Here is a 20,447-nt window from a genome sequence, read left to right as displayed (position 1 = left end):
ATATATATAATTTTCAAATCATGTTTTTTTATGATTGTCTATTGTTGTACTGATAAATATCTCCTGGAGGGTAAACTATATCTTGGATGCAAATATCAAGCTGAGAAATCCTTAGTTTTCTACAACTGATAGTAGTTGGTCATAAATTACGATGAAGTTTAGCAACTTCTCTGTAAACATTTGAGCTCCGTGGCTTCAGCGATGTTTTCTTCTTGTTCAATCTGCAGCAGGCAGCCTGATTTGGGGCAGCTACGCTCAGTCTGTCCCTCCTCAGAGACGGGCAGATTTAGCGGGGCAGATTAGACACAGCTGGCCGGGGTCGAGTTTCCTGTTTCGGGTTGAGCAAGAGTAGTGGCCCGCTGAAGCCACGGAGCTCGAATGTTCATCGTAAAACTAACTTCACTGCGGTTTAATATGGCGCTATGGATCTGCAGACATTGCACGATGCTGTCTTGTTTTGTGGTGTTTCTAGTGTAAAATACTTCCACACAGCGGACATGTTTAGATGAAAAGTTTGTTAGCTGTTAGCCACAGTGCTGCTAACTCAGCCCTCACGTTGTAGCTGGCTGCAAACTATGAACTGGATTTCCTGAATGTGAGGCGGGTCTTATTATTCTGGGTTCATGAGACATCTCCGTTCAGAAAATCCATTCCATAGTTTGAAGCAAACATGCGTCATGGATCTGAAATCTCTGCAGGTTGGATCGGAAAATGAATCGGTCACATTGTCAACGATACCCGATCCAGACATTTTTCTGATATTGATACCGATATTGATATTGGATCGGTGCATCTCTAGTTTAAACGGGGCCAGCAACTCTAAAAAGAGACTCCCAGCAGGGATTCAAGATCTGTCAAGGAATACAGTTTTAATTTTTTCTTTAACGGCCCGCTGCATCACGTAGAAAGGCTTTTTGTGCACCGTATCATTTTTCCTAACACGTCAGACCACATAAGATCCTTGAGATCACACTTGGTCTGCCGTCCAGCCTCTTATCCACGTGATAGGCTGTGCTTCCCTCTGCTAGACCCTATATATTTGTAATGCCATGTAACATCTGGCCCTTCCGGTCCAGGATCTCGCGTCGAAATTGTATTGGAGGCCAGCGTTGTACTGTATCTTTTTCCTGCCTTGAGTTAAAACAATTGTTAAAACTGAATTCATGTTTTCCTTGATTTATTGAGAGAGTGCGAGTTACTACTTCTGAGGGAGGTCCGAACCGGGTGCCTCCGGAGCTTGAGGTGGGCCTAGGGTCCGAGATAAGACCCGCAGGACAAACACTGACCAGCAAAACGTTTCAACACAAAGAAACCGTCCAGAGGACCTGACTTAGCTTTGTTGTTTTTTTTTACCTGGATTACTGAGCATGAACTTTGACGTTTTACAGACAGCTGTTAAAACAAGATGGCAGCGAGACTTAGAGTAGGTTTTCAAAGATTTATCTGATTGGATAAGACTTCTGATACAACGTTCTTTGACTGATAAAACCAAAGAAAAAAATCTTCACCCAAAATGCACAGTACCATAAATGACAAAAAAAAAGCAATCACAAACACCTCAAACCAGCTATCAAGCACAGTGGTGGAGGTGTTGATGATTTGGACTTGTGTTGCAGCCACAGAACCTGAGTGCTTTACAAGTAGAAGACTTTACAAGAAGTTAGAAAACTTTTAAAACCTGTTAAAACCAGTTATATTAAAACCAGTTATATTATATCCAAATAGATAAAGATAAGATTGGGGGCAGCTGTGGCTGAGTGGTTAGAGCAGTCTCCCTCCAATAGGAGAGTTGGGGGTTCGATTCCCCCATCAGTCACACGATGAAGTGTCCCTGGGCAAAACACTGAACGCCTCATTGTCTCCGATGTGTGTCCCATTGGTGTCTGAATGTGATCTAAATCTCTGATTAGTCTCTACAGAATCAGAAAAGCTTTGTAGAGGTCTAGTAGAGAGCTGTATGAATGGGTAAATGAGGGCACAGATTGTGTTGCAAAGATCTTTGAGTGTCTTGATTACCATAGATAGAAAAGCAGTATACCATATCACTTTATTTATAAAGCACTTAAAATAGCAATAAGGCCAACCAAAAGTGCTGTATAGCAAAAACAAAACAAGACAAAGGACTATATAAGTACAGTCCATTTACCATAAAACCGGAGAATTAAAAGTGGCTGGACTTTTTATTTTTTGTGTGTCTGACTGCACCTTAAGCGTACACGTCAAGGTTCATGCTCCATGAACTTTGGGTAGAAAAATCAGATAGAAATCAGGTAGAAAAATCCAACAAAGTTAAGTCAGGTCCTCTGGATGGTTTCTTTTAGTTGAAACGTTTCAACAAAAAGAAACCATCCAGAGGACCTGACTTAACTTTTGTTGGATGAAGTTTAGACGGTTACATCTGAAACAAAGAAGTGATGCCACCTTGTGGTCCTTTCTGAAAACTGAAAATTTGAACAGATGTCTCTCTAAACCACATAAAACTGACATTCCCCAGAGAAAAAAATAGCCCAAAGTAGCATTGTGACCCCAGAGAAGCAGTGAAGGTTTGACTTACTGGCATAGTTCTGCACTTTTCGTAGCTCTGAGAAAAAGAAGAGAATAAAACAAAGACTGTCATCAGGGCATTTGTCAGGTTTGGTTGGTGCTGGTGTTAAAACATACAGCTGGAGTCCACAGCTGGAAATGTTCATGACATACGCTGCTGTCAATCAGCTGAGTCCATGTGGCCGAGCTGCGGCATCCACACCTCCTCCTTCTGTTCAGACATCTTGTGTGTGTAAATGTTTCAGAGTAATGATGCAACGATGGGTAACTTTCCTCCTACAGAGAGCGCAATCAGTGACCTACATATCTCTGATGGAGAATTAGCATACTACGCGTTTTTTCTTCTTTTTTTTAATTGGACAAAGGGAGGATGGGTTCTCCTTTAGTTTTGCATAGAGAAGCCAAATGGGGACAAAGCAAATGGTGTTTCAGAGAGAATTTAGATTGGTGAAGACATATTGAAACAACAAAGGCAGTTTTTTTTTCATTGTTTTATTTTAGACAGTATAAATTACATATTACTTGCTATAAAGAACACTGAAATATATTTATGTAGACGATTTTACAAATTACAGTGATTTAAATAGAAATCGTGACTAGCATTCTTCAGTGTTTGTACGTCACCTGCCAAAGTTTTAAACAACAATCGCATGCGATCTGTTAGCGCTATGTGTTGGGGACGACTCTTAGCTACTACTGCACCAATTTTAGATAAACATCTTTAAAAATGACTGTGTTAAGAGAAATGTTTGTGTTTTCTAATGGGCGCTTTTAGTGGAAATCGTGAATCGAGGGGAAATCTGCTGTAGATGTATATCCACTGGTTACTTTGAGAGTTTCAACAAAATTTGTTCAATGGTATATGAAATATTTTGCTAACAGCCAATCAGTAATGACACAGGAAGTTGATGTCAAAGTTTTGAACAAAGATCTTGCATGATCGGTTTGCGCTCAGACTGTGTTATGGAATGACTTAGTAGGGGTGAAATGGTACACGTGGGTGTATTGAACCGTTTCAGTACAGCATGTTCAGTTCAGTCCACATGCGTACTGTTTCGGTTATTTTTTCACACATTAAATTTTATTAATGAGAGATTATGTGCTGCGGAACTAAAGTTCTTAAGCGTGTTTCAACACGGCTCTATTAATTGTTGCATAGTCTTGCAGCATGCGTAGTATTAGCAGCCTAGCATCTCTTTGTGATCTCCTATTTGGGAACATTATGGTTTTCTTGTTAAAAGACAAGTGAACAAATCCAAAGATGTGTGTCGACGTTGTTTCACGGAGATTGGATCTGCCACAGGCAACACGTTTATCGTGTTAATGCACTTCAAATGACATCATCCAAATGTGAACGTAACTTGATGCAAAGAGCGATAACAGCAGCATTTAAACAGCCTTTATCAGGTAATTCAGATAGGTTCAGAGCAATAACACAAGCGTAGGAGTTTTTAAAGCTTTGGATCTACGTCTGTATTCTGTTGTTGATGTGCCGGCTTTAAGCATAAAGTTCTTGAGCCCCGCTGCCTACGACATCCCATCATGTCAACAAGGCTTTGGCCTGACAATGATGAGTGAGAGAGAATAGTTCAACCACCTCATAACAGAAATGATGACCATGCAAGAAGAGGTAATGTTATTGTAAATTTTGATCTAATTAACTTTTTTAATTTAAAATTATAATCTTATTAACTCAGTTTTTTTTACCTCTTTGTGTTTGCAGTCTGAGGATGTCACCGAGAGCTGAGCAGCTGGCTGAGTCTTCTTCCTCTTCAGGGAAATTATTTATTTATTTTTATACAAAAGTATTGTTTACTTGGCATATTTTGGCCTTGGCCTTTTTTGTACCAAAAATTAACTGAACCACACCCTCCTTGAAACTGAACCAAACCAAAATGTGATTTTAGCATACCGTTACACCCCTATCTTTTAGCTATCACCACACCGAATTTTAGCTCAGTGTCTGTGAAACTGGCCGAGTTAAAGCCCGTTTGAGTTTTAAGTTGTTACATGTACTTCCATTGAAGTTTTTCCTGAGTTGAATGTAAATTAATCTAATGGTTAATGAGTTATATTTATATGTTGACATACAAACAAACAAATAATTACATCATCTACTAGTTTTAGTGGTGCAGGTGATCGTCGGTAAAAAATACATGAATCGTTAATTGTGCGACACAACACGACTCTTGGTGTAACTACAGTCCAAGTAATCTTCCTGGAAGTTTAAATTAACAGAAACTGCAAGAAGTAAACTAAAAGTAAAGAGTGAAGAAGAAATAATCAGATCTGTGAAACTCTAAACCAGTTATACATTTTGTTGAAAGTTCAGCTGGCTATTCGTGCTCACCTTTTCCATACAGTCGCTTAAGCTCCTCGTTGAAATTGTCGACGAGGCTGCTGACGGAGGATCGGATGGTCCCCAGATAGAGGTCGGTATTGACGCTGACCACCGACCAGTCAGTGATCTCAGGTAGGGGTGACAGCGTTGAGAAGTTCTACAGGAAACAGAGCATGCAGGTTACGGGAAGTACGATGAAGTAAACATTTAACGAGCCTCCGGGGGTAACAATGTCTGAGCAGCAAAAACAACATGATGGCGAAGGCCTTGTTTGGTGCTTTTATGTTAGTTCAGAGAGTTTCACAGAAGAAAGTACCTGTTGTGTATACCGAGCTTTGCATCTGCCTGGTTTAATACAAAATAGGATTTTCCAGACTATTAACTTCAAAGGCGACTTTCACATAAAACAGAATCAGCATTTTATGCACTTGAAAAGTCCGGGATAAAAGCATGAGGGAAGAAAACCACAACAGGCTGTTTATGTTCACAAAGACTTTTGATGTTTGTGTGTCAGAACACCCAGAAACCATGGCTGATGAATCATAATGATGCTCTGGTTCTGAGTCAACAATGTAGGTACGTTAATGGTAAATGCTCTGCGCTTATATAGCACCTTTATATCTTATTAAGATACTCAATGTGCTTTACAACACAATCTGTGCCCTCATTTATCTCCACACACACATTCATACAGCACTCTACTAGATCTATACAAAGACTAATCAGTGCTTTATCACATTTATACATTGATGGGACACACATCGGAGGCAATGAGGGGTTCAGTGTCTTGCCCAGGAACACTTGAGCATGTGACTGCTGATGGAATTGAACCCCCAATTCTCCCATTGGAGGACAACTGCTTTAACCACTCAGCCTCAGCCACCCCTTATGTATGAACAGTACAATGCAGTAAGTGTGTAACAGTACATTCTCACATTTCAGTACAGTAAGGTAGGATTAGTGAATTATCATCCACTAGTTTTTTACCCGCTTCTTCTTTTTCGGGTCACAAGGGTCTCTGGTGCTAATGTCCAGCTATCACTGTGCAAGAGGTGGAGGACACCCGAAAGGTCATAAGTCCATCACAGGCACACGTAGATAAAAATGAGATAAACAACCATTCACTCTCTCCCTCATACCTAGGAACAATATAGTCACCAATCAGCCTAACATGCATGTTTTTAGTCTGTGGGAGGAAACTGGAGTACCTGGTGAAAACCCATGCACAGAGAGAACATGCAATCTCCTGCAGCGTCACATAGAGTGAAATATTTTAAGCCTTTATGTATTGTAATATTGATGATTATGTCTTACAAATAATGAAAAACAAAACTCAGTGTTTCAGAAAATGAGAATATTGTGAAGAGGTTCAATATTGTAAATTCCTCGTGTCACCGCCTAATCTGCTGACAAACTCCTAGACGTGAGCTACAAATGTCTCATTCCTCAAGTCCAGCCACTCCTGAACCAGAGACAACGTCAGAAGCGTCTTACCTGGCTGAGGAATAAAAGAACTGGACTGTTGCTCAGTGATCCAATGTCCTCTTTTCAGATGAAATATTTGTAAATCAAGGTCCCAGAGTTTGGAGGAAGAGTGGAGAGGAACAGAATCCATGTTGTTTGAAGTCCAGAGTGGAGTTTCTACATTCAGTGATGGTTTAGAGCCATGTCTTCTGCTAGTGTTGGTCCACTGTGTTTTCTGAAGTCCACAGTCAATGCATCATCTAGCAGGACATTTTAGAGACTTCATGCTTTCTGTTGACAAACTTTATGGAGATGCAGATTTCATTTTCCAGCAGGACTTGACACCTGAGTGCAGCCACTTCTCGGTGCAGCCAGGGGGTGGAGGAAGTCTAGTTCGTTGGTCACAGGATTCCATCTCTGCTATTTGTGGATGATGCGATCCTATTGATGTCATCGAAGCGGCTGGGATGAGAATCAGCACATCCAAATCTGAGGTCATGGTCCTCAGTCATAAAAAGGTGGATTGCTCTTTTCAGGTCAAGGGTGAGGTTCTGCCTCAAGTAGAGGAGTTCAAGTATCTTGGGGTTTTGTTCACGGGTGAGGGAAGAATGGAGCGTGGGATTGACAGACGGATTAGTGCAGCATCTGCAGTATTGCAGACTCTGTACCAGTCCGTTGTGGTGAAGAGGGAGCTGAGCTGTAACGCAAAGCTCTCTGTTTACCGGTTGGTCTACGTTCCTACCCTCACCTATGGTCACATACTCTGGGTAGTGACCGAAAGAATGAGATCATGGGCACAGGAGGTTGAAATGAGTTTCCTCTGCAGGGTAGATGGACTCTCCATTAGCGATAGGGTGAGAAGTTCAGTTATTAGGAGAGACTCGGGGTTGAACTGCTGCTCCTCCACATCGAGAGGAGCCAGTTGAGGTGATTTGGGCATCTGGTAAGAATGTTTCAGGCATGTCCGACTGAGAGGAGATCCAGAGGAAGGCCCAGGACACGCTGGAGAGACTACATCTCTCGGTTGGCCTGGGAACACTTTGGGTTCCTCCCAGAAGAGCTGGAAGAGGTGGATGTGGAAAGAGATGTCTGGACCTCTCTGCTCAAACTGCTGCCACTGAGACCCGACTTCGGAACAAGTGGAAGATAACGGATGGATGAATGAAAAGACAGACTTGGCATTTGCACAGACTGCCAAAGGTACCAAAAACTGGCTATGTAATATACTAATTTTTTGAGATACTGAATTTTGTTCTTTCATTATCTGTAAGCCATAATCATAATCATTACAATAAAGAAAGACTTGAAACATATAAAAATGAAGATATTCTAATGAATTGAGATACACCTGTATTTAAGAGTCTGTGACTGATGTTATCTTTATGTGATTGGGCACTTGGAACTCTTTGATGTCCAAACCGTGATGTTCAGTCCAAATGTGCTACACCCCTAATAAACATATGTCACAATTCAATTTTTCTTCTTTTGGCTGCTCCCTTCCTCAGGGGTCGCCACAGCGAACTAACTCGCACGAAGACGTGACAATTATTTTTATGATGGATCCCTTCTTGACGCAACCACAGACCACTGAGCTACCACAGCCCTCTGTGTGGAGCAGAGAGCTGCCATCTAGGATGCCCGGGGGAGCAGATGGTGGGGGTTAAGGGCCTTGCTCAAGGGCCTAGAGTGGGGCAAATGAGGGTGGAGACAGGTGTGGGTGCTTTACCTAACGCACCCACATTTTGATGTTGTCGGTACCGGTAGTAGAACCGGCGATCTTCCGATTACAGGCTCACCTACGCTAACCTCTGCGCCACCACCCCCATATATCACAATTCAATGCTATACCAAACAGTGCAGATACCATAATTAAATTTTATGTTTAGATTTCATAAAAGCAACAGAAATACACAACCATCAGTCTATCAACAAAAAAAATTCAATTCAAAAATACTTTATTAATCCCAAAGGATTATTATTATTAATCATTATTTATTTTCATTTTAAAGTGAATTTTATTTGTCAAATATGCCATCAATGAATAGAAAACTTGTTTTTTTTTTTTTCTGAGTGAGTCAATGAATGAGTTGTCTTGACTACCTGGAGGAACACCACTTTGTCCCTAGTCTGTGCTTGGCTCTCCAGCTCGTTGCTCTTCCTCTTCAGTTGGCTCAGCTCGTTCTCCAGACCTCGGGCCAGCTCCTGGGCGTGGCGCTCAGCCTCACGTTGCCTCGTGGCAATCAGCTCCACCAGGTCGGCCTGACTCTGCTCCACCAGCCTCTGCAGCTCGGCGTACACCTGCCAGCTGTCCTCCAGCTCCTTCTGAGCGTTGGCCTGCAAAAACACACAAATGTTGTCTGTTAGGACTTGGTGTCTAAAAATCCCCCTGGTTATGTTGGTTGTACATCCACACCTGCGAAGATCAGTTTTAGACTTTTACATCTTACAATACTTTAATTTTTTTTTATGAAACCACAGGTTTCCATTTACAACTGTTTTCCTTGTTCACATACCTGTTAAGTGCATATGTATGCTGTGACTGTTTTGGTATTTTCTGTAGGGAAAAACCCAACCACAGTTTTGTTTTTTGTCACCTGTGACAGACTGAATATTTATTGTATCTTGTTCAAGTTCAAATAAAACCACAAGAAATGTAAGTTACAAAAACATCAACATGTGTTTCTGTTTTTTTAAGTCTCTGGTGTTGCTCAACACCGTTATGTTGTACAACCAGACCAGTGAGGTGTCTCTTCCACAAGTCATCGGAAAATCTACAGTTTCGTACATATACTTTGGCACAATTCAGGTTTTAGATTCAGTCAATTATTTATATAGCGTCAATTCACACCAAAGTTGTCTCAGGGCACTGAACAGAAACATTCACATACATAAAAAAAGCCAACTAGTAAAATCCTGAGCAAGTTCAATGGCAACAGCAGAAAGAAAAAACTCCCTTTTAAACAGGAAGAAACCTCCAACAGAACCAGGCTCAGGACGAGCAGCATCTGCTTTGACTGGCTGGGTTTAAGAAGACAGAAAGGAGAGACAACAAACAGAATAGCAGGTCCAGATGTAGGTGCAGGTATACCTCTTATTGGAAGAAAGACAAAAACACACGACAATGATAGAAATAATTACAAATACAAAACAGGCTGAGCAGAGTAAGTAAAGACAGTGGTAAATAATGTGGTCAGTTTGTCCTCCAGCAGTCTAAGCCTATAGCAACATAACTAAGGGACAGCTCAGGAAACCCAAGCCCACCCTAACTATAGGATTTATCAAAAAGGAGAGTTTTAAGCCCAGTCTTAAAACTGGACAATGTGTCAGCCTCACGGACAGAAACTTGAAAGTCAACTGCCTTTCATTCGTAATAGAGGCTATGTTATGTTCAGGGCTTAATTTGCAAACTGATCATTGCCGGAACACAAATAGCGGGTAGGCTGTGTGTGTGTGTGTGTGTGTGTGTGTGGGGGGGGGGGGGGGTGTCCCCCATCAAGATTTTTGAATAAAGTATGATAGATGCATTTTGTTGTATTTTAACGGGTTGTTAAACATCTACGTTTACCTACATTTGTAAACTCTCCGCTTCTGTCAAGCATCCTACCCCCCCACTTGGCAGTTCCGAGCCCGACACCGTCCCTGTTCGTTGTTGTCCGATTCCAAATGTGAAAACTCCTGGTGCCTTCTCGGTCTGGGCTCCTGCTCACGTACGACTGCCTGGTTAGCTCAGCACTCACCCCCACCACTCTTTTAGGGTCAGAGATTTTTTTTATGGTAGACGTGGAAATGCTACTTGAAGGGGCAGCTTGTATTGATATTAAAAAGCTTGTAAGTGGCTGTTGTGTTTAAAATGAGTGTTTACGTAATTATTTTCAGTTTACATATCCAATATAGGATTAATTCAAGGCAGTCATATTTGTTCATAACTTTATTATTAGTAAAACTGAGTTACTGGATCCCAGAAAACAGTTACCAGAATGCACCCTGTCAAAATAAGAGTTTCCGTATCCTGTTCCGGCAGGTTCCAGCTCAAATTAAGCCCTGGTTATGTTCATACCTTTAAAAGATTTGTCCATTATCTTCAATTTATATTTACACTCTCAGTAAATGTGAAACCTTATTTATCTCCTTTAGCCTTGTTTATTCGTAACGTACATCAGGGCCCACACATGGCAGCATGGACTTGTATAACCAAGTGAGTTTACCGTAAACATAAAGATGAGGCTAGTCATCCAGCAGTTTGGTAAGTGAACCCTCACTATATTTGACAAAGCAGAAACAAACATAAAACAAAGTTTCATTGAACCACAGCAAAAGAATATGCTTATATCTTTTCATATAAATTCATTGTTGGATCCAGCAAATGAATGAGTCAGTTTGAAGAGGCGCTTTTTGTGTGATGGTTAAAAACTGAAATATGATCCACTTTGTAAATATTAATGTTTGTCTGGTTAGTCTTTAACTTCAGGGTTTGGCACATTCACACTGCCTCACTCATACAACAATCATGGAAAAGCCCTCAGGCATGCGATGCCGGCATGTCCGTTTCTTGAAATACATTTTGCTGCAGAGATAATGTGGGCAAAAGCAGGGTGTGAGAAACAAACGGTGAGTATTTACACCGGTCTCACCGGTTGGACGACTTCAGACGTGGATCTGTCTGTGCGCAAGAGAAAAACAAACTATGTTAGCTTGTGACTTCTCCACCACCGCAGAGCACGAGAGGCACGACAAAGATAAGGGCAACGACCCGCTCAAAGTATGTTTCTTGTTCTCAAACAAAGGACTAAAAAGGACTGCAGTGTAAGGTATAAAGATGTGTTTTGTGCCTCATAAAAGTGCTCGTGAGCCTATGTTTTATGAGCCAACCAAGATCAGAGAGCGCTAACAAAGCCGTTGACCTTTAAAGTATCATAAACACTTTGTCACATTAATACACGATAAATATTTAACAGACACACCGAGAAAGTAAAAAAAAAAAAAAAAAACAGAAAAAACAAAGTGGTGACTGTAAAAAATAATTACTGGCAAGTGTAAAATCAGCCTAAAAGAAACTGGCAATTTGAAAACGGGAGCTATGAATGCATTCTATCCAAGCTAGTGAAAACTGGACGTTTTTTGTCCATTCATACCATCCACAGTGATGAAGTGCTTCTGATTTCAAGATCAAAGATTACAAAGGAGTAGCAAGTTCAAGTTTTACAATATGCACATATACAGTCTGGAAAGAGGTTGTAATTCACATGCTAATCGGTTTATAGTACACTCACCTTGATAACCTTGATGGACTGCTTGATCTCTTCCAGTTTTTTAGTTCTCTCTTTGATTAGATGTTTCAGCTCGGACCTCTTTTTTCCAAGAACACTCTGGAAAATCAGATATGTCGTTATGGATGTCAAGAGTCATACACACTATGTGTTAGAATGCACAATGTTTATCTGAAAATGCAAATTAGACCTCAGATACAGCAGGTAAGACCATGAAACAAAAGAGCTTACAATGACACTTGCCCTGAACTCAGTTGAGTTTTACACAAGCAATACACCATTTTACTAAACAGTTTTGCAATATTGTTTCTAAGACAAGCCCCATTTAGTTGCTTACAGCATTTAATGTCACATAAATTGTGTCTGACATCTACCACCCTAAATACTCCAAAGAACTGGTGGACCATTTGTCATCATTACATCATAGCATAGGCGTCGCAACCATTATATGTGAAGGGGACATGTCCCCCCCACATTCAAAAACGTTCATTACGGATGCTTCTGATGCCCTTGCATCATACCATTAAGCCACGATTACCTTTTCATATACCGATCATTAAGTTTCTGTCATAACCTCCTTTGGCAGCTCAGAGGCATAACGGCAGCAGGTTGACTTCAACCCTTCAAAGCACTTTGATCTATACTGGTTCCATTAGTTTCATATATCATTATGTTGTCTTCGTCGTATCCGACGATGGCGACACTGACTAGCTTCTGGCATGTCCTCGTATGTGGCTGGCAAATCCAAACTTTGTCTTAAATATTCGGTTGCAGTCACGCAGTATAGCTGGCCCGCACTGTTGTAAGTGTAATTGTAGGAGGGTTTAGGTTGATTCTTGTGAATTTGTCGTTTGAGGTCTAACTCAGAAAGGCGAGAATTTTCAGTTTGCTTTCTTGACCTTTGAACGCCTTTGACGCTGTCTCTTGTTCAAGAATGGTTTGACACAAAGACTGTGATGTGACAGCTGAACCCCTTGTCTTGCATACATCTGAGCGTGGTGGTTCTTGAAGCACTGACTCCAGCTGCAGTCCACTTTTTGTGAATCTCCCCCACATTTTGGAATGGGTTTTGTTTGCACAATCCTCTCCAGGGTGCAGTTATCCCTATTGCTTGTACACCTTTTTTCCTTCTCTTCCCAGATATCATACAGAAGTAGAAAGAAAATATGTCAGGCCTGCTTGTGGCGTTTTGTGAAAGGGTCTACTGTCTCTGTCATATAAATGAATTAAATAACCAAAGCTTACCGTCTTTTTCTTAAACTCATGGTCAACGGAGACAATATCATGGGATTTGTGCATGGCATCTGCACAGACTGTGCAGATGCAGGTGTGATCAGAGCGACAGTAGGCGTCCAGAAGACGTTCATGTTTTTTACAGATCTTCTCATCCAGATGGAAGGTGGGCTCAATCAGACGATGTGAAACCATAGTCTTGACCTGGAAGACAGTTTAGGGAGGAATGCAACAATTGAATCTGATCAGATCAAATACGAGTCCAAGAAGAAACAATGTGAAAAGCTGAACTGACCTTTTTGTGATGCCTTAGATGGGTCTCACAGAATGATCCAGGGCAGTTCACACAAGACTTATGTGCCTTTAACTTCCTTCCAATACAAGCGTCACAGGGAACCTCCCCAGGCTGGGCAAACTCCCCAGTGTCCTGAGAGCTGATGTGGCTGCTGTGGCCTGTGTCCAAGTTTGAACTCACTGAGCCCCCTCGTGCAGGGGTTCCTGCAGCAGCCCCAGACACCACCAGCCCCTGAAACTGGGTGGAAATTTCAGCCAGGACCCGGTTGACACTCATCTCAGGTTTTTTGGAGTAGGTCTTCTTGCACATTGGACACTGGAACTTCTTGCTGTGGTTCCAGTAGCCCTGCAGACAGGCCTTGCAGAAGCTGTGACCACAGGGAGTAGAGACAGGCTCCACAAATATTTCCAAACAGATTGAGCAGGTAAACTGGTCCTCGGTGAGGACTCTGCCTCCAGGAGAGCTGACGCCTAGAAGATAGAAGCAACAAACAGGTTGAAAAGTATTTTGCCATCTTTCTTAATTTACTTCATAACTTTTAGTCTTTCATCTTCAATGTGGTTTACTACAGGTGTTAGCCAGTTGTCCATTCAGACTAGTAGGGTATGCCTACTAATGTTGAGGCAACAGTTTATATCCTCAACACAATAAATACTGTTTAATAATCGTATTTTGTTCTCTTTTTAAATACTATTTCCTTGCTCGGTTAAGCCAAGTTTATTGTCTTCAGCATTGAGTTTACAGTATTTGTAGCAAAGTACAAAGTCCACATACATATACTGTAGCGTAGCCGTGTGTGTTTACAGTACACACATAGTTGAGGCTTTCTGACATTCAGCCCTGTGAAAGCTGAACTTTCACTGGATTAGACAAAGTAGATAAAACATGAACGCATAAAATGTTTTGCCTAACAAATTGTTCAGTTTGTTTAGTTAACATGCTTCATTAGTTTTTTCTTCTTTCGGCTGCTCCCTTCTTCAGGGGTCACCACAGCGAACTAAGTCGCACAAAGACCTGACAATTATTTTTACGCCGGATGCTCTTCTTGATACAACCACAGACCACCAAACTACCACAGTCCTCTGAGTGGAGCAGACAGCTGCTATCTAGGGCACCCCTGGGAGCAGATTGTGGAGGTTAAGGGCTTTGCTCAAGGGTACAGAGTGGAGCAAATGAGGGTAGAGGCAGTTGTGGGTGCTTTACCTTTCCCACCCACATTTTGATGTAGTCTGTCGAGGGAGTTGACTGGCAACCTTCTGATCACAGTCCCACCTTCTCTAACCTCTGTACCACCACTCCCTCAACATGTTTCATTAGTAATTTAATCAATTCTACAATCCTAAAGGAGTCAAAGAAAAGAACAATATTCATTGGATAAATTTGATTTGCTTCAAATTTGTTCATTATAAACTCAAAACAGGAAAATCCTCCCTCAAGAATAAGTCCTAAATACTAAAATGAGAATAAATGTTGATGTTGTGTTGAACAACATCAACATTTTAGACAAAATACCACACTAAATAAAACACAATTAAAAAAGACTGCATGCTGTAAACTAGGATTTGTTTTGTACATTTTGAATTACATTTTACTCCTTGTACAACTCATGTGGGTTATTCTTAAAGACAATAATGTGTACAGCATTAAACCCAGTAAGAAAATTTTAACTTAAGATGCTTTAAATTACTACTTTTTCTCTCACATTTACATTTGACACACTTTTAAAATCTAAAATATATTTTGTCAAAACATTTAGGTTTTGTTGACTTCATATCTGGTTGTATTGTGCAGATATTAATGCTTTAGGTGTTTGAATCAGGTCAAACACAGCAGAGGTATTAGAAACTCAACGTGTGGGTCCTTGGTCCAAAAACGACAACCTTGATAAAGTCATCTTCATTTTTACCTTTTTATTTAAAGTGTTTGACATTTTCACCTGAAACCATTTTCTTCTCATTCACACAGTTCAGATCCAGTAGTGAATGTGAGACAGAGTGGGTGTTGGTACTTTTGCCTCTTTGTACCTTTGCACTTGTTCTAACTTCAAACCCAGACTTTTTATGAGCACCAAAAACCGAACGACTTTCATGTTTTCTTTGTACCTGCTTCAACAGTCAGTGATTTAAAGTTTACGGCTTTGATCTGTGGGTAAAAGCAGAAAATTCAACAATGATATATTTTAAAACCTCCTTGTGCCTTGCTGCCTTTTCAATAATTGCAGTTAGTACTCATATGATTTAAAGTTAATTCTAATTTTCTTTTTAATTTTTCATCTCATTGTGGATATGTGAGAAATAAAAACGTCAGTTCTTTGTATTCCTGTACGCTCAGCAGAATCTACAATAAAGTTGACAAAAAAATTTGTGAAACTTTTAGAAAACAAGGTTAAGGATCCAAAGTTATAGGATAAGCCTTTTAAATGTGCAGTGCCCTGAAATAACTTCTGTTGTGACTTGGCACTATATAAATAAATATAATTGAATTACCATATTTTCCGGCATATAAGTCGCAATTTTTTGCATAGATTTGCCAGTTCTGCAATTTATATGCTGAAGCGATTTATATATCGTATTTTTCAGCCTGTAAGTTACAGTTTTTTGCTAAATTTACATGCCCTGGCTGCGACTTGAACGTCCAAGCAAATTATTTATGGATTTCTTCCTATCTTTATAAACCAATTTTTGGCTGAGATATGACCGTTTTCATACATTCTGACTGAAAATATTGAACACTACCAGCACTCAAGTTGTATGGCATGCCATTGTGTCATGCAATAGGTAAAAGTGGCTATTAATGTTACAATCGGCTTGCCATACCCTTCCACCTTCGTCCTGCTTGGAGCAACCATCAAATTAGCTTCTTTTCACTGCACCGCCCCGGCAAAATGCAGCTAATTTTACCATTTAAGTACATTTATTAAGTAAAAGTTCATCTGAGACCCACCTTTGCTATAATGTCAAGCAAACAAATAATTGTTTTAGGTGCATATCTTGTTAAATTTTGAAGAAATGCACAGTGTTCCTCCTTCCTGATTTCCTCACTCTGCGCACTTCTGGAGCACCGAAGCAGTGAATACTTTTCAAATGAAGCTGATTTGACCATTAAAATGCATTTATTAAGTAAAAGTTCAACTGAGACACACCTTTACTATAATTACAAGCAAACAAATAATTGTTTTTAGCTGTTTATATTGTTAAATTTCGAAGAAATACATTGCGAGTCATCCATTCGCGCATTGCTACTTCCGCGTATTGGCTTTTGAAATGCAGCTGATTTGACCGTCAAAGTACATTTATTAAGCAAAAGTTCAACTGACACCTCTTTACTATAATTTTGAGCGAATAAATAATTGTTTTTAAGTGTTAATCTAGCTAAATTCTTGTTAAAGTCCTCCCTTGCACGCTGCCACGGCCGCCATTTGACAGCCAATGGATTTTTGGCACAACACCGGCCCACATTTCCGGGTTGTCAGCGGTGACGAGTAACAAATGCGACGCATCAGCGGTGACGCATAATAGATGCAACGTATACGGTGAAGCAACGTATTTATGTATTTTTCCACTTTATTAGACATATTTGGACTGATGCGACTTGTAAGGCGGTGCGGCGGAAAATAGGGTAAGTTTTTTCCCATACTCATAACGCAATTTTTGACTGAAGCTTTAAATGTTCATTCATAGTGACATGAACCAGAGTAAACATTAACATTTGCAGCTGCTAGAGGTGCGAGAGGGCCCTCTAGGCTTTTGACAATTATTGGTAGGCATATATGTTGTTCCTGTACCGTTACCCCCCCCCCCCCCCAACAAACATTGACCATTAAAGTGCATTTATTACGAAAAAGTTGAACAGAGACATCTTTGTTACAATGTCGAGCAAAAACAAATTGTTTAAGTGTTAATCTTGTTAAATTTCGAAGAACTGAAACAGCAAGTCCTCCCGTGCGCATGTGGCTACCAGTCGATTTTTGGCACATCACTGGCCCACGTTTCCCAGGGGTCAGCGGTGACCCATAATAAATGCAATTTATACGCTGAATCGACTTATATAAGTTTTTTCCTCTTCATGATGCAATTTTTTTGACTGATGCGTCTTATACTCCGGAGCGACTTATACACGGGAAAATACGGTATCTGAAGGTTGGACATGTTTTTTTCCATTCACCCTTTATTTATACAGGTTAATCCCAGTGAGCCTCGGGGACTCGTTTACATGAAAGACCTGAGGATTGGAACTGAGTTAAAACTATTGTTACAGTCAGTAGGAGACAGAGGAGTGTGGGTACAAAATAGTATCGTCTGCGTACAATGTGCTAAAAAAGCCAAGTGAGCTGAAGCCTTTTTAAAAACAACAGTTGGTGTAAGATAACATGCGAGGAGATGATTCTGTAACTATCCAAACACCTCACTGGAATGTAGGTGGGTGGATAACCAAAAGTCAAACCAGCAACCCAATCTGGTCCTGCAAGTTGTAGCTGAATTGTTTAGATGGGAAGGTGAACTCATTTGTTTTGTCATTTTATTTTCTATTTTAAAACAACATGAGGGATGGGAATAATTAATGTGAGCTGTCATATCAAGGCATGCCTAAAAAAAGTAAAGCTCGACTTTGATTTCATTAAGAAGGAAATGGTGAGATTGGGTGTGGGGTGCTGGGGGCACAGGCCAACCATCGTCTTGCTTCTGATGATAAGCAAGGCAAATTTATTTGAATAACATGTTTCATACCAGTAGGCAACTCAAGGGGTTTTACAGAATAAAAACAAGTTCACACGAACAAGGCAAATCTACCTATATGGACGAACATACCAAGATTTAATTAAAAATTAACAAGAATTATTAAAAGCAGCATCAAACAGTTAAACATCAGTTGATAAAAGCAAGAAGAATGTCTTTAATTTAGATTTGAATGTGATCAGACTCGGAGCGGAGTCGGAGCTCCTCAGGCAGTTTGTTCCACATGTGAGGGTCATAAAATCGAAAAGATCACCACTTTTGGTTCTGGTTTGAACAGCTAATAATCCTGTGTTTGCTGATCTGAGAGGTCCGGGCCGTTCATGACGTATCAGATGGTCCGTTAAGTACTGTGGAGCTAAACGGTTCAGTAATTCATCGACATGAAGGAAAACTTGATTCTACAAGACACTGTTAACCAATGGAGTGAACAAAGAGCTGGCGATATACTGTATATTTCAGACTATGAGGCTCAATATCAATGAACGGGTCTGTTTTCATACATAAGGCGCAACGGATTATAAGAGCATTAAGCGAAACAAAACAGTCAGATAATTCAGTTAAATAAAAAACAACTTTATTTATCCCCAGGGGGGTCACTTAAAAGAGAAGTCAAACTTTATTAAACTCATTCATAATAACCACATAAAATCATTTCGAGGTATGTTTAAGCACAACCAGAATTAATACATAAGGCGCACCTGATTATAAGACTCACTGTCCCTTTTTGAGAAAATTAAAGGATTTTAAGTGCACCTTATAGTCCGAAAAATACGGTATGCTGAATTTTTGGGTGTCTTTGTTGAGATTCTGGCAGCAGCATTTTGGACCAGCTGGGACTGTCAAATTATATTACTTTGTATTTGTCAGACCTTGGAGTACTCCGTTACAGTAATTTAGTCGACTGGAAATGAAAGCATGGACAAGGATTTCAAGATAAAGTTTTGAAACTAAGTCTTTGATTCTTACAATAGTTTTGAAATAGTAAAAACATGATTTTGTCATGTGGCTTTTCAAATTCAAATCTGTATCCATAGTGACTCCAAGGTTCCCAAGCTAATCTTTAACAGAATAAGTGGCAGAGTGTGAGCAAACAGAAATGACGCCTTATTGACAAAGGGTAGTAAAAAATGTGCTTTTCTGCACATTTGACACAACAGAGGCCAAGTCTGCTCGAAAAAGACAAGAAAACGACCTTTTCATGTAAACAACTGTCAGTCCAAACCTTTTCTGACGTAAGGTGGGATGAGCAGCCCAAACAAAATCGAAACGTGTTGTGAAAAGTCTTTTCAATGATGGCTGAAGGAATGGGAGGAATGCAGGCGATCAGGACCTTCTGTCCTTTGACAAAAACAATAAAACAGCCGTTGCTGCTGAAAACCTTTTAACACCAGGTTTACCTGCTCGCTTAATTCAAATCTGAACAGGCTTGCCACCAAGATAAAAATATAAAATTAAAAAGTGTAATTTAAGCTATGGAACACAAGCAGCTACTGATCATGGTTACCTCAGTCATACACAGCCTACAGTATTTTAGTTTCATTGTATAATCTGTATAAACCACTCAAAAAAGTGTTTTGTAGTGGCCATCTTCATTTCACACCTTACTACATGTAAAACTCAACAAAACACATGAAAAAGTTCAAAGCACAGCTTTTTCCGACACTCGCAAGATAATTTAAACACCATTTATATATTAAAATGTTGTAATATATTCAAATAGATAGAACTTACTCTGCATGCTGAGCAGCTCTGCTGTCCACTTCAGGTCCTTTGCTGTGAATTCAAACCAACAGGTGTAAAGTTCTTCCTGAAACCCAGAGCAACCCTCCCACTTCCAGTGCGACACACCCAAACTTCACCACATGACCTCCTTGTATTATCATGGACTTCTATGGCTGCAGAGAGTATGGATAAAGCTCTGTAAGCAAAGAACAGGTTTTTATCACTGTTTAATGAGTACTGTTCCAGTTCAAACTCAATACTGTGGGACACTTAAATGACAAGATTCATGTTAGTGAAGAATAAGATTAAATTGAAATGGGGTTTTGTTCTTTTTTAGACAGTGCATGTTGTGACAGGATAGATAAAAGTCCTTTTTAAATTTTGGAGATACATTTGCACATTTCAGTCATCAAACTACCTTCTGAGGGAAAGAAGAAATTACAGGAAGTGGGACTTAGTCACAGAAAAACCTTTTGAAACAGGATACTGGGTTAAAACAACTTTTATTATGGCTTGCACTGAATGCCCATGTTCCTCCTTGTCCTTTAAGTAAAAGTTAATTCAGGGAATGTTCAGTTCAGTATTTTGTTTTCCTGCTATACTATTAACACAGTTTGCAGTATCCTGATGCATGCTTAATGGTAAATGGATTGTACTTGTATAGCACCTTTCTATCTGATCAAGATACTCAAAGCTCTTTACAACACAGTTTGTGCCCTCATTTACCCATTCATACAGCACTCTACTAGATCTATACAAAGATTAATCAGAGCTTTATCACATTCATACACTGATGGGACACACATTCGAGGCAATGAGGGGTTCAGTGTCTTGCCCGGGGACCC

General features: G+C 40.2%; 1 protein-coding gene across 1 annotated transcript in view; it reads right to left on the bottom strand.

Moving 5' to 3' along the window:
* btr12 (bloodthirsty-related gene family, member 12) overlaps positions 1–19,665 on the bottom strand; it is a 27,796-nt gene extending 8,131 nt beyond the window's left edge. Inside the window, exons 1-7 of the mRNA XM_037675425.1 lie at positions 19,612–19,665; positions 13,145–13,614; positions 12,862–13,053; positions 11,620–11,715; positions 8,450–8,683; positions 4,895–5,042; positions 2,555–2,581 (exon numbers count right to left, since the gene is read on the bottom strand). Coding sequence (XP_037531353.1) covers positions 2,555–2,581; positions 4,895–5,042; positions 8,450–8,683; positions 11,620–11,715; positions 12,862–13,053; positions 13,145–13,614; positions 19,612–19,618 — 1,174 coding nt within the window. The 5' untranslated portion in view covers positions 19,619–19,665. The remainder of the gene's footprint in view (positions 1–2,554; positions 2,582–4,894; positions 5,043–8,449; positions 8,684–11,619; positions 11,716–12,861; positions 13,054–13,144; positions 13,615–19,611) is intronic.
* Between the last annotated feature and the right edge of the window lie 782 nt (positions 19,666–20,447).

The sequence above is a fragment of the Nematolebias whitei genome, chromosome 1 (assembly GCF_014905685.2).
Source record: "Nematolebias whitei isolate Nwh7 chromosome 1, NemWhi1, whole genome shotgun sequence".
NCBI classification, from domain to species: Eukaryota; Metazoa; Chordata; class Actinopteri; order Cyprinodontiformes; family Rivulidae; genus Nematolebias; species Nematolebias whitei.
The sequence above is the reverse complement of the archived record's forward strand: the minus strand, read 5'-3'. Positions and strand labels throughout refer to the sequence as shown.